The 13,600-nt window shown below is 43.5% G+C and overlaps 1 protein-coding gene across 1 annotated transcript in view; it reads left to right on the top strand.

Annotated features, from left to right (window-relative positions):
- The window catches only part of astn1 (astrotactin 1), a 352,841-nt gene that overhangs the window by 54,294 nt on the left and 284,947 nt on the right, over positions 1–13,600 (top strand). The window contains exon 2 of the mRNA XM_041949058.1: positions 11,518–11,699. Coding sequence (XP_041804992.1) covers positions 11,518–11,699 — 182 coding nt within the window. The remainder of the gene's footprint in view (positions 1–11,517; positions 11,700–13,600) is intronic.

Here is a 13,600-nt window from a genome sequence, read left to right on the forward strand (position 1 = left end):
CGATCGCATTCGCAGGAACTCTGCGGGGCGTGGGACTCTCCACGGGTGGAGTTTCTAATCACAGCCAAGTGGGGTCAGTCGTGTTGAGTCTCATCACACTGAGCGTTACATGTGTTTTATAGGAGCTCCTGGCAGAACCTCCTGTGATCTCAGCTCACCTTGAAGTGGACCGTCCTCTACGCTCCGCGTGCCATACATAATCATCCCACATGAAATTTTAAAAGAAGGAATTCTCAGGCTGGCACAAATTACCTTTTGGAGGCTGTCTCGGTTAATATGTAAAGTCCCGGGTCGGGCAGCTTGTTAGGAAAGCGACCGACGTTGATTGATTGTGCTGTTTCCTGCTCTCATTCATGTAGAAAATTGGCAAGGCTGAACGACGAGCACCTTAAAGCGAGCCCAGGAGTGTCCCCTTGGGACACGGGAGCATTTATTTCTGACTGTGAATGACTTCTCCAGCTTTTGTTCGACTCGTACCTTTTTTTTTTTTTCACTCCATCCGTTACGCAGGGTGCCGGGGGTGCTCTGACGTGACGAACAAAAGATGCAGCGATTCAGCCAATCAGTACTAGACAAACATCACAAAGAGTACCTGTTTTAAAAATCTTTATTCTGGCTTTTTTTTTTTTTTTTTTTTTTTTTTTGTATGAAGCTCAGGATCGTTTTAGCACCGTCGTCAGGGTTTTTTCTTTTTTTCTCCAATTTTTCCTTCCTGGGCAACATCCCCAGTCATCATGCTGATGAAATTGCTACAGAAGTTTTTCCACTTTGGCAGCCCTGATTTGCTGACTGTGTTGTGGGTGGTGGTGGTGATAGGGAGGTCTTTGATAAGGATTCAAGACATGTTTGGGCTGCTGTGAGCTTACATGCCTGTGTAGCACACAGTTTGGGAGCTTGTGTGTGTGTGTGAGGGGGTGGGGGTTGTAGCAGCAGCGGAGGGATCGCACCCTGAAGTTTGAATTTAGATTAGACCTCCGATCAAAAACCCAACTCTGTATCTTTCTCCTGTTTTCCTTTCTCCCTGCCTCTTGATCCCATCCACCCTCTCCTCCGCTCCTCTCCTTGCCGACTCATCCCATTACACCAGCTTCAATTTTAATGCCCCCCACCCCCCACCCCTCTTTTACTATCCTTCCTTCCCTCCTCGCTCTAACCAGAAGCGATGACTGTGAGAGGAGAGGTATGAGAGGGCAGCTTCCCCTGACACCGCATGAGGATGTGAGCAGAATAGCTGCAGCCTTCACCCCCTCTTACCTCCACACACACATTAACTCGCGCACCTCTCTCTGCTGCTGTTAAATCCCAGTACGAGCGCACAGCTCCGCGGCCATATGGTCTCCCACCCCTTCTCCCTCTCCCGCTGGGCAAACAGGCGTCGGAAAACAGCCCTTCTCTCAGCCCGTTGTTTAGCTGCTGGTTTTGCCCGGCTCGTTACTTCTGAATGTCTGTCAACATCTTCACATCGAAGCATCAGCCCTGTGTTAAAATATAAAACAGATGCGTCCCTTTTAGTCTTTGCCTCACCGTGTGTTGTGTACTGTTTTAATAAGACACAATGGCTGCATGCCTAAAACAAGAATCAAGATGTTCTGTAAAAATACCCCTTGTCTTATTGAAGTAAAGTGGGGCTGGGCCGGAGAAGAGCATGCCATTAGCTCTAACTCAGACACTTTATACATTCACCTCATATGGCTGGATTAAATTCTGGTCGGATATTAGCACTTATCCCCTGACAGGAAGTTACAAATTGGAATGTAAGGGTGAAAACAGCAGTGAGTGAGCACTCCTGAGAAAGCCGGACTCAACGGTAATGGAGGCTTTTGCTTCTCTTATTTCTTGGTTGTTCAGTCAGGTCGGCAAACACAAGCGTTTGTGTTTGGTTATTGACATCGCATTGCAGAATTTCTTCAAACACGAAGGCGTTAGATTCTACATGTAGGCTACAATATAGCATAGAATTAAGAATTTAGAGAATATTATTGATCCGAGTCTAGAGCTGTGGTCAGGGCCTGAGATTCTAACTTGCACAAACCTTAGACAGATAAAGGATCAATGAGTCAGGCAGACTAGAACAACATGTTCAGCTAAACAAGCCCTCTGCCCTGCACTCCCCCTGCTATGAGGAGGGATGGAAGGTCAACATGGGGGATGCATTTTCCCCCTCTCACATCACCCGCTGCCCCTGATTCTTTCGAGTTGACCAGCGGTGCATTTTAAAATGATTCAGGAAATTTAAGGCATTTGTTTTTTGTTTGTTTTGCAGTGGGATCATTTTTAAAGGTCAACGAAATCGACAATAAAAAAAAGTTAAATAAATGCATGACGTTTCCAAAGTAACAGTCCGCTACTAATGTTAAAAAAAATCTTGATCTGTTGACCAAAACAATCATGATTGTGATTTTTTGCCGTAATCGAGCAGCCCTGCTAGGAGTTTTTAGTGCTAGCTAGCTAGCTTCATGCCATCCACAGAATAGCTTTCTTTAGATTCTAGAGTGGATACTTCAGAGGGTCGTGCTAATGAAGATCCAGAGCATTCATGTTTGCATGTTTCATGGGGATGCACATCTAAAACAGCACACTCACAAAGTACCACACAGGTATATGATGTGCAGATGACGTGCTCCACATTGTTCAATGAAATAATGAGTCCTGGCCTTGCATCATCAAACATTACGTCCTTTTTAATCAGAACAGCTAAGTAGCGATTGTGTCTGCTTTCTGTGTTGCCATCTGTGAACGAAACAAATGGTTTCACTTTATTGTGATTTCTGAAGAAGCTGCATTCATATGCCGTCTCCAGACGTCAGCGGCGCTGCTGGCTGCATGAAGGGACTGTGTACCAAAGCTGAACAGGACTCAGCTGTGTTTTCAAGAACAGGTGTCCACATGTAATCAAGGCTGACTGAGACTCGGCCACGTTGCGAAGGAGGGAATTTATTAATGTTTTTATGTGTCTATGTTTTACTCTGTTCAGCTGTTTGAATGTTCGCTGGTATTTATAGGTCTGTGTTGTGAAGTCGGCTGTGAAAATCAATATGAAGACATCAGTAGTTACTCGCGTGTTTTTCTTTACGGGCCTTAAAAAGTCTTTTTGAGCTTTATTTGTTTTTATTTATTTATCTCGTTGAAAAGCAGTGAAACAGACTGCATGCTGATTACAGATGGAGCCAAATTAAAATTCACAGCACAGTGCATCATTGCCCCAACCAGCGTGTTGTCAGACTCAGGAAAACTGGTTTATGTGCTGGGTTGAGTAATGACTCAGCATAACATAAAGCACCTTGAGCCATATAAATCACTGCATGTGTCTGCCCTTGGTGTTCGCTGAGAATGAGCACATGCTGAAGTAAGGTTGTAAGGTGAAGTCAATCTGTTCAGAAACAACTGCCTAAACCCACCTGCAGTCCGAGCCATGTCCAGAGCCTCGGTTCTAATTCTAAGCAAGTTTTGGATATCCGCCATGTTCAAAGTGAGTGTCATAATTAAGGGAATAGTTGAACGTCTTGTGTGGAGATGTATCTCAATTTTCAGCACGATCGGCCATGACTATGACTGGCTGGTCACAGTCACATAAATCTGATTCTGTGCTGGTCAAATTTACACACATGACTCCCCATGAAACCACAAAATGTCGTTTTTTACGTCATTGTGTGTGTACAGAAACATGAGTCACCATTGTCATGTGTGTTATGTGTATTAATAAAACAAAAAGTTAAAGCTAATGGCAAATACTGGTAATTTTCATCATATGTGTCCGACAAACAAGGAAGTGCTCAGCCTGGTTCCTCTGTCTTTTTAACTTCATATCAAAGTTGCAGTGTGTTGCTTTGGCTGGGCTGGCTTCTGCTGCACCATGGTTAGTGCGTTCCAGTGTTAAAATGTGGAGCGCTGAGGACCATCATAGCTGGCAGGAAATGAGAAGCAAACATCGACAGCAATCAGCAATCATTGTGGAGCAATTAGATCAATTCTCCTGCTCAATTTCTAACAATCATGTCATTGTATAGTCCTGTTGAATGCTGCATTGTTTTGTTGCAGTATGATATCAACCAAAACCACGGCATTGACTATATGCTGTTTGCAAAGGGACACAGCTTCAGTTTACCTTCTCAACAGTCTTCTCTTGGTATTCACTGCATTTGAATTTTCACCTTATGAGCCAACGCGTTATCATATCGCGAATAATCTCATATCCCGTTCAGAGGAATCTCAAATATAGAAGCCGAGATGCGCTGAAATTACAATGCGTGCTATATTGTGGCCGAGCTTTTTGAGTGATGGTTGTCATGATCCATTCAAGCTCGGTTTCCATGGAGATATTGAGATTACGCCGTCCATGCCGCGCATGCAAACAGACATATGCAGGGTAGGGATTCAAGATTCATATAGGCACTGTATCACAACCTGGCCTCTGCCAGCCGGCAAAGCGTTCATTCAGGTGGTCCCATATCCACTGCAGATACAATGAAACTTTAAGGTTTTGTGTGAAAGTCATCCTCGAACCCTCTGTCGAGGCTAAAATCTGTGTTTGCTATGTTAAGTGGATCCTCCACAGCCCACTCAGAAATCAGCGTGTCTTTGGTGTAGTTAGAGGACAGGCTTGAAGGGCGACCTCCATGTGTTCACACTGGAATAATGATCTGGAAATTAGCACCCTGTCTCTCCTCCATCCTCTTCCTCTCTGGGCTGCGGGGCTCTCGGCTCAACAATGTCGCGTTCTCTTTAATAGTCGTTTATTACCGCTAAGTTTGGGGAATTCAGAATCAACAGCACCAAAGTAATTTCTGCTTATCGCCATGCCCTCTGGTGACCGAGCAATGTGACGATTGTTATCGCTGTCTCGGTAGAGTTTGGAGAGGGGGAGAATACACTTGTGGCTTTGCAACCTCTGGGAGAGGAAAGACACACGAGCTGCATTCTGTGTTGAGATATGGGATTTAGCAGCTTTTTTTTTCATCATAAAGCTGTGGGTGGTTTTATGATATTACATTATGTATTTATACATGCATTTACTTTGTATTTTGATTAGTGGTGATTTATTAGATCATTCATGTTTGTTCTAGATAAGTGCCATCAAGAAAAAGTCCCAATAAAAACTGATGACAGAGAAGTCTGTGCATTATCCAGAGTGAGAACCACACTGTGTTCAACACTATGTTGTGCAGTAAACAGTGATTTTTAATGGTGTTATTTAAAAAGTTGCAAAGACGACATTGGAGTGTTAATATAGGACAAACAGTCCGAATCAAAGAAGGTTGACTATTAGCCCAGGGATGAAGAGGCCAGGACAGATGTCCTCGGCTCCTCCCTTCACTGACAGCAGTCAATCAGCAGGACGGAAAGGTGCATTTGGCAGACAACAGATGACGCCTCTGATTATTGCGTGCAGATGGAAAGACACTGTGGTAACATGCATGAATCTGACTCTGAAAGCAAGTGATCCGAAAGTGTGTCACATGAAAAATTAACCAAAGCGCATTTGAAGCACATTTTATCAGGTTACTAAGTGTAAGTAATATTGCTTTTTAAAATGATTCCTCCTGTCTGTAATTTCACCACATTAACTGGAGGAAAGAGATCTTAGATGGCATTAAGTCTGTTTAAAACCACAGAATGACTTGGTGAGGACATGAAATACAAAGTTTAGGACTTTGAGACTTGTTGCTTTTGACTTGAGACTTCATGACTTGCATGACTTCAAAGACTCTGCACGGCCACTCTGGAAACATTTCATAAGAGCTGCAGTTTTTAGGGCGATAATAAATTAATTGTTGTAAATCACAGTTAGGTCAAATTCACATAGCATGTAGAAGATAGTGAGTTATGTGAGAATATGGATGCTAAACCCCAGCAATCGGCTTCAAATTATCAGAGAGACCAATTAAAAAGCCCTCGATGAGAGATTGCACTGAGTTGCAGCAGCTCGCGGAGCAGCAGCTGACCCAAAGGTGACGTCAGGGCTCTCCACTCTTTTCCATTCATCTCTATTGTGCTGGGGTGGCAATTTAATATTTAGTGTACTTAAATATTTAAATGAAGGAGTCAGAAGCCTGAGCAAATAGAATCCAAACTCTCTGCTTGGTTAAACGCCACTAGAATTACAAATGTGTTGTAATGTGGATGAAGTGACCAGTTAATATAGCGTAGTGACAGTAGACACAAAGCCTGGTGACATTGTTAACAGTAAGCTGCAGCCCAGGAGGGTCCCAGAGGGCCTGAATGAATCTGTTGCAGCGCCTCATCTTATCTAGCACTTTCCAGTAAGATGAATGATTTTATTCCAGCACTGACTCTTCGCCGTGATGTTATTGCCTGGAACAGAACAAAACCTCCCCGCTGGGTGCTAAAATCTGACAGTGTTATATCGCTGAATTCTCCAAAAAATGTGCCCGTCACGTCCCTAAAACTGCACCAGACAGACTCGGCTGTAATTTGTTTATTTCCATCGTGTTGCATTAATCTTGCCACAGTAAGTATTGAATTCATTTTTAAATTGTTAAATCCCCCGTGAGGCTTTTCTAATTATATCAGTTGTGCTTGGATAAGCAGAGGTCCTTTAGACTCGTGACTTACAGAATTAGAACAAGATTTTACTGAGTTTGTCATCTCATTTTAATGCAAAGTGCTTCAAATCATATACATGTAAGCAGACCTGGGACAGCCACAGAACGCACTCTGAATTCTTGGTAATCTATCATATCGCGGCACTCCGAGTGCTCTGTCAGTCAATTAGGGAATGCAAAAAAGCTTCGTGCTGGGCTCCTCGGTGGTGGCACTGCCCGTTTGTTTTTGCTTGGATTAAAGTGTAGGATTTCTAAATGCTCAAGATAGATGCTTTATCAATTTAACTCTCAAGGAATTGAAACTCCTTTATACTAAATGGTTCAGCCAATCTGCATTCAGTGGAGGTGCACTAATATTGTGCTGTAATCAGATTACTTTGCTCCATTTTAATGCTGGTAGGTGGCCACTTTCTCTTTGTTACCTCTCCCTCTCCACCACTCTCCTCAGCCGCTCTGTATTTTTCTCTGTCTCCATCCCCATCTGTTTCTTCCTTCCCTCTCCTTTTCTCTCTCTTTCTTCCTTTCTGTCTTCCCTCCCCCTTCCTCGCTGCTGGGTGGTACTGTACGCGGCCTCGTGCAGGAAGGCGGCAGTCTCATTAATCCTGCTCTCATGGCAAACTAGTCCCCAGGGGGGAGAGAGAGCACACGTTTTAAAAAGTGCCCTGTCACACTCTGGCACATCATTTGCATTTAGGTTAAAACCGGCCGGGACTCTTAAATCTTATCTATGGGCAGAGGGAACTCCCTCTTCACTGCGGCATGGGGGCATCAGTTATTGTCAGGCCAAACCTTGTTATACTCTCACAATTACAAACACACATACACACTGCTGTGTCACAGTAAAAGCATTAAGTAGCTTGGTTTGTAAACAGGTTATAATCCATATCAGGGTTATGGCTATTATCCAGCATGCAAGTGTATCCTTTGCCAGTAATCAGTGTAATGGCTTGTCTGACAAAGAAGGTGGTGTGCACGCACCCAGCTTAAAGAGACAGGCTAGTTGGGACTGCGTTGTAATTTTAATGTATCTACAATGTGTGCGCAAAATATTTAATGATGGCTGCTCTTACCATGAATAGTTTAAGCCAGGTAAATGCTTACATAGATGGTGCACATAGAGAGTGTTGGCCATTTACATATGAGACATTAGTTAGCTCGCTCCTTTAAAAAGCCGGGGAGATTTCAACAAAAGCTCTTTATCAGGCTCTGAGAGGCTGCACTTCTTCACAACATCTTTGAACTAGATACTAATATTAGCATGCTAGCATGCTCTTCATGATGATAGCATGCTGAGTTTAGCAGGAGTAATGTCTGTTCAGTTCACCGTCTCAGTTTCACGTGTTAGCACGCCGACACGTGTCACTCAGTGCTAGTTAGTGCTAAACTAACGCTATGGCACTCCATCCAACGGCTGTAGAGACACTTCACTCAGATCAAAGTCAAATGAGATGTGGGGTGAGTAATATATTTTGCATGATACGGAAATAGAAGATAGAGAACACAGAGATTGCAATATCATGACGAGCTCCAGAAACACCAGCCCTACATTTCCCATAATGCAACAAAAAGCATTTTTTTTGTTAGTCCCTTCCTGCCTGGTTCTGCCCCAGCCTGTCCGCCCTGCCCAGCCCAGAGACACAGCTGCAGGAGCTGAAGAGGTCGGTGCGTTCACCGGGGAAACGACAGCTCACAATCCGCTGAGCCAGCACCTCCACTGGCTGTTTGTTTTACAGACCAAACACAACAAGAGAATCAAGCCTCCACGCATGACTCCAACTGATACGTCATAGAGCTCAACACTGTGATCAACCATAACATTAAATTCATCAAATGCATCGTACAGTGTTTCCATTACGACTCGGAGGTGTGACCTGTGTGAGCGCAGTTTCCATGGGAACGTAGCATTCGAGGCACACGTCATACGGAAGTGGCTGTGGCTTCATCTAAACACCCATGTCTTTCAAAAAACGTGCTCCCAGTTTACAACACAGCCTCCCCCTTAAAAATGTGTTCTCTCAAAGCTGAGATAACCCTGATGACATCACCGGGGTTATGATTTATCTCATGGAAAACTGTTCCACAGCCTCAGAAGACAGCATACAGCTGTTTTTTTACAGTCTGTGTAGTAATGTGCAAAATCAGTTCTCTCCCTTTAATAAGACTTAATAACAGAGTGCAAGTATTTTACCTCTGATCTTGAATCACGTGTGTCATTTTATTAAGGCATGAATTCCAGGCACAGATTTTAAGCTGTGCATCAGTTGAGACCCACATTGTGCAGGTGTAAAGGTGGTGTCATTCGATGCATGTTCCTGAAGTTTTGCACGCCGTGTAAAAGCCTGCGATCAGCACTAAAATCTTGCTTGCAACTACATTTTAGGCAGTAATCAGTGTAATGGTCTTGTGTAGCACGGTGTTAGTCTGTGCTTATACATAGATTTCTACACAAAGCCCCTACAGTGATAAGTAGGTTTTGTGGCGTGAGAGCTGGATGTCTCGAGTGTTTCATGCTTTAGTCTACACCGCTCCGTCGCCTTCCCCCGGCTCTGCAGTCCTTGTTGTTCGCGTCCTAATTCTCGTCTCCCGTGCTAACACAAGTGCCTCAACTTACTGCTTGAGTCACTCATATCTGGGCCTTTTCCTTTGATCACGCCTAATCCTCATCATTATTTACAGTCCGTGATTTTTCCCCGCAACCATCGCTGCACCGCTGCACGAACAAACCAGCACATAGTTTGGACTTTGATCAATTATGGACTATTCACTAATGGCCTGTGTCCCTTCAGTGCGCCCCCACCATCTCTTCCTGCTCTGCATTGTGCTTGCACTGCTTCTCTGTTAAGTTCATTGTGACAAGCTTTAAATGATTTGATAGCTTGTGTACCAGTAGAGCTGGCATAATAGCTTTGTGTGCAGCGCTGGGTCATGCTAGCAATTAGTGTAATAGTCTATTTCATGGCAGAGTGTCCAAAGTAATCCATAAACAGTGTAAGGAGTGGTAAAAAATGGCAGTGTGTTTCAGTTTGTGATGGATCAAAATCAAACTACATTTTTATATGCTACAGTCACTGTGCACTTTATTTCCTACACACTGCCATTTGCTGTACATACTCTTTTTGTACAATACTTTTTTTTTTACTACTGTTTGCTATTTTTACTATTTTATTATTATGTTATATTATTTGGATCTTTTATTATGTATAGTTTGTTTTTTATAGTCTTATTCCACTTATTTTCACTTATTTCATTGTGTGTAATGTTGCTGCTGCACTGCAACTTCCCAGTTTAGGATAAATAAAGTAAATCTATCTGCCTATCAATCTAAAATTGACATAATTTGCATTTGATGTAAACTTAAATTGGTTGTAAATCATATTGGTAAGCAAAGATTTGGTCATTTGCAGGTTAACAACGTCTAGATGTCTAGTTTGAAGCTTAGCTGAATTTGGTTGAAGGTGTATTTGTAGTTTACATATAGCTGTTGTACCTTTCAATGTACAGTTAAGTTGAAAAAAACATTTATAAGACTCCCTTTTTAACCAAATTTAGCCCAGTTTTCATCTCGTTGTCTTAATATCCTACCTATGGAACCATAAAATCTTATCAAGAACATAGTGTGTTCAGCTTGATGGAGCAGTTTGGAGATGGGGTTCAGTCTGGCGTCCCAGTTGCTCTTTCTGTGATCTCTGTTTCAATTTATGTCTTCCAGTCAGCGCTCCAACTTCTCATGACTTATGAGCGCGATGCGTCTTTGCTGCTCTTCGCCCTTACATAACAGAAAATCACACATAAAGCTCCGTCATGCATTTATAATATTCTCCCTTTCTGCACTGTGGGTTTTGCCGTACACAACTAATACTCCATGCAGCGAGGAGGGTAATGTGTTGTCTGAGGCGCTGCGGTATGACACAAAGCACAGTGTTTCCCATGCTCTGCTGCTTCCATACAATCACTGTTTACTCACCTTTGTCTTTTGAGGTTAACAGTTTCTTGAGATTGTTGTTCTACCTAACATAAATATAAACTCAGCTGATAGAGAGGTTTCACGTAGGTGATGGCTGGCGCTGACTACACATGAAGTGCAGTTGGCCACCATTTGCTCCTACGCCCACACACCTGAAGATTATTTTCACAAAAGAGTGAAGCAGGTGTTATCTTTTTACCTAAATAATCACTGGACTGCACCATTTGTAAAGTAAATGAGGATGCTGACATACTCACTGTCAACATGCTGCTAATTAGCAGGTTTGATGCTGACATTGTTCACCAACTGACGGCTAATCAGCTCTAAACACAATGTACAGATGACCATCCAGCATGACCTCATGGTGATTGTTTAGGCTACATCATCTGGGAACCATGAACCACCAATGTCTGTGCCGAAATCATTCAGTTGATGTTCAGATATTTTATTTTATTTTCATACCTGAAAACTTTAACCTGCTCATGGCACTAGATAAAATATCAGGGGATCAACAAAATCATGTAGGATTCATCATCTGGGGAGCATAAATATCCAAACTAAATATCATGAAATGTTTGTTGAGATGTTTCAAAATAAATCCATAAACGTCAACCTCATGATGGCGCTCGAGGAAGTGTCAGATCACCTGAATCATGAGGGTTCGTCCTCTGGGGAGCATGAATGTGTGTAGAAAATTTCGTAGCAGTGGCTACAGCTAGCATGACTAAACATGTGAAATGGTACGTTTCTTGTCCTGTGTGACAGTTTCAATAAAATCTCTTCAAAAGTCTGCAAACTGGAAGAAATGATTAAAATCAGCTGCATGAACACAGTTGTATCACATTCATTAGCATTAAATTAAAGCCTTGTCTGATAAACTGCTCAAACTCCAGTGGATCTCCTTCATAATGTGAATAAAATTTGTGCCGCAACGTCAAACCACGTCTCATTTAGTCGCCTTTTTTTTTTTTTGCCTGTTGTCTCCGGCAGAGATCTCTGGGAATTCAGAGGACATCCCCCTGGTGCGCTGGAGGCAGCAGTGGCTGGAGAACGGCACTCTGCTCTTCCACATCCACCACCAGGACGGCAGCCTGAGCCTCCCGGAGCCCACCGAAGACCCGGCCAACGATTCTGCGAAGGAGGAGCTCCGCATCCTGCACATCTCTGTCATGGTAAAGCTCACCAAACTCTATATTTGGCCAAAATCTTTCATTTACAAAATTAAAAAAGATAAAGAAAATAAATAGCTTTTCACGCTCGCCTTGTCTGTTCCATTAAAATGGGTTCGGATTTAAATATATCAAGTTCGTGAGTGTGGCTGAATATTTCCCCTGAAGCTGATACATCTTCATAGATATCATCTTTGAGATGAGATAACGTGTCCCTCCCTCTTCTTTTTGTTTCCCCGTGTATCACAAATGAAACAGCTGACTGCACACTTTTTTCAGAGTCGGGGTTTCAGCGAGCAGATAAATCCTGCCGATGTCTGTCCTGGTACAATGGCTGTTTTAGAGGCAAATATTATTCATTTACAAAGCAGCTCCGTGTATTACAGTTCACTCTCTGGTGTAATAGCTCTTTTTCTTTCCAAATGGAGATGATATCTCAGTCAAAGCTTTTTTAAAAAAAAAAAAAGCCCTGCCGCTGTCACATTTGTTTGTATTGGACACATTTGGAGCGTCGCTGGTCTGCAGCCTGCCACAGGGCACGGACACGTTCAACACGGCGTATGGAGTGTGTTCACAACCGTAAAGACACAAAGGGAGTCAGGGGGAACTCCTGGATTGAAGCAGTGGGTTTCCTGCTGATTAAAACATAAGAATAAATGTATGCTAATGCGCTGTTTGTCAGAGAGACATTTTACAGACTACAGGCAGCGAAAATGTGCTGTGTTACTGTGGGGAACATACATTTATAAAGTTCCACATTTCAGTTGCAAAATGTAGATTTTTGCATGCGTGCACTGTACCAAACCTTATCTGCTATGTCGGCAGAGTAGGAAATGAATCCTTAGATCTCACAGCTTCCTCCTCTTGCCTGAGGAAATGTATATTTATTAGATCTTAGATATGCCACACCTACTCCCAGCGCCCTTTTCCAGCCCAAAGACATTACAATCGTGCTTTGATGGATGATATGTATTTTCAGACATTGAAAGCATATTATAGCTGCATACACAAATGATTAGTCAGCCCGAGAAGACGTTCGCCGGCAGCTACATCTGCTGAACGCAGGCAGGGCCCCGCTAAATGTCACCGATCCTGAGACCTTCAGACGGAGGACTGACCTTGACTCTCCTCTGCATGTTTTGCATGTATTAGCGAACGTGGGGCCGATCCACCGGGTGCACAGGCTTGAGCGATGACAACATTTTTATGTGGAAATGAGGTAGCCAGTGCAAAGGTTCTGCTTCTTACCTCTTTGATTTTCCTCTAATCTCGTATTTTTACTCCCCGCTCTATCTGCATTTCACATCCCATCAACCTCAGGTCCGTGTCTTTGTGCTCCCTGCTCTGCTAATTCCTCATCCTGAAAGAGCTGCGGCAGTCGCGCTGCCACAGGGGTGTTTTCACGAAGGTGTGGGCAGAGAAGGATTAGCATGCAGATATGAGCAGACCGTGACGACAGATGGAAGCGGCGTTGCCGCTGCGCTGCCCAGGCCCCGCTGCAGCTTGCCACCCGGCTGGAGGCCCCGACCTATAAATCCAAAGCCGTGTCACTTGTTCGGTTCCTTGCGGATACAAAAAGAGTCCTGCGAAGGCGGCTTTACGGGCTCTGTAGCTCAAGCACACACCTGTCCCTGGACCTCTTTACATCGCAGGGAGACAGCAGGACAGCAGAGGTAGTCTGGGAGATGTGGAAAAAGCACTGGGGTCCACCTGTGAATGTCTTAATTGCTGATCAGATTAGGAAACCTTCCTCATATTTTGCTGTGCAACACGCAGCAGGGAGGAAACATGATGAAACAAAGGATCATTCCTCTTCCTGTTTATTTTAGTCAAGTTTTAGTTGACTAAAAGTCTAGTTTTAGTCACTGAAATCTTTTTTAGTCATCAGGTCACTGTTTGTTGAA

The sequence above is a fragment of the Chelmon rostratus genome, chromosome 12 (assembly GCF_017976325.1).
Source record: "Chelmon rostratus isolate fCheRos1 chromosome 12, fCheRos1.pri, whole genome shotgun sequence".
Lineage (NCBI taxonomy): Eukaryota > Metazoa > Chordata > Actinopteri > Chaetodontiformes > Chaetodontidae > Chelmon > Chelmon rostratus.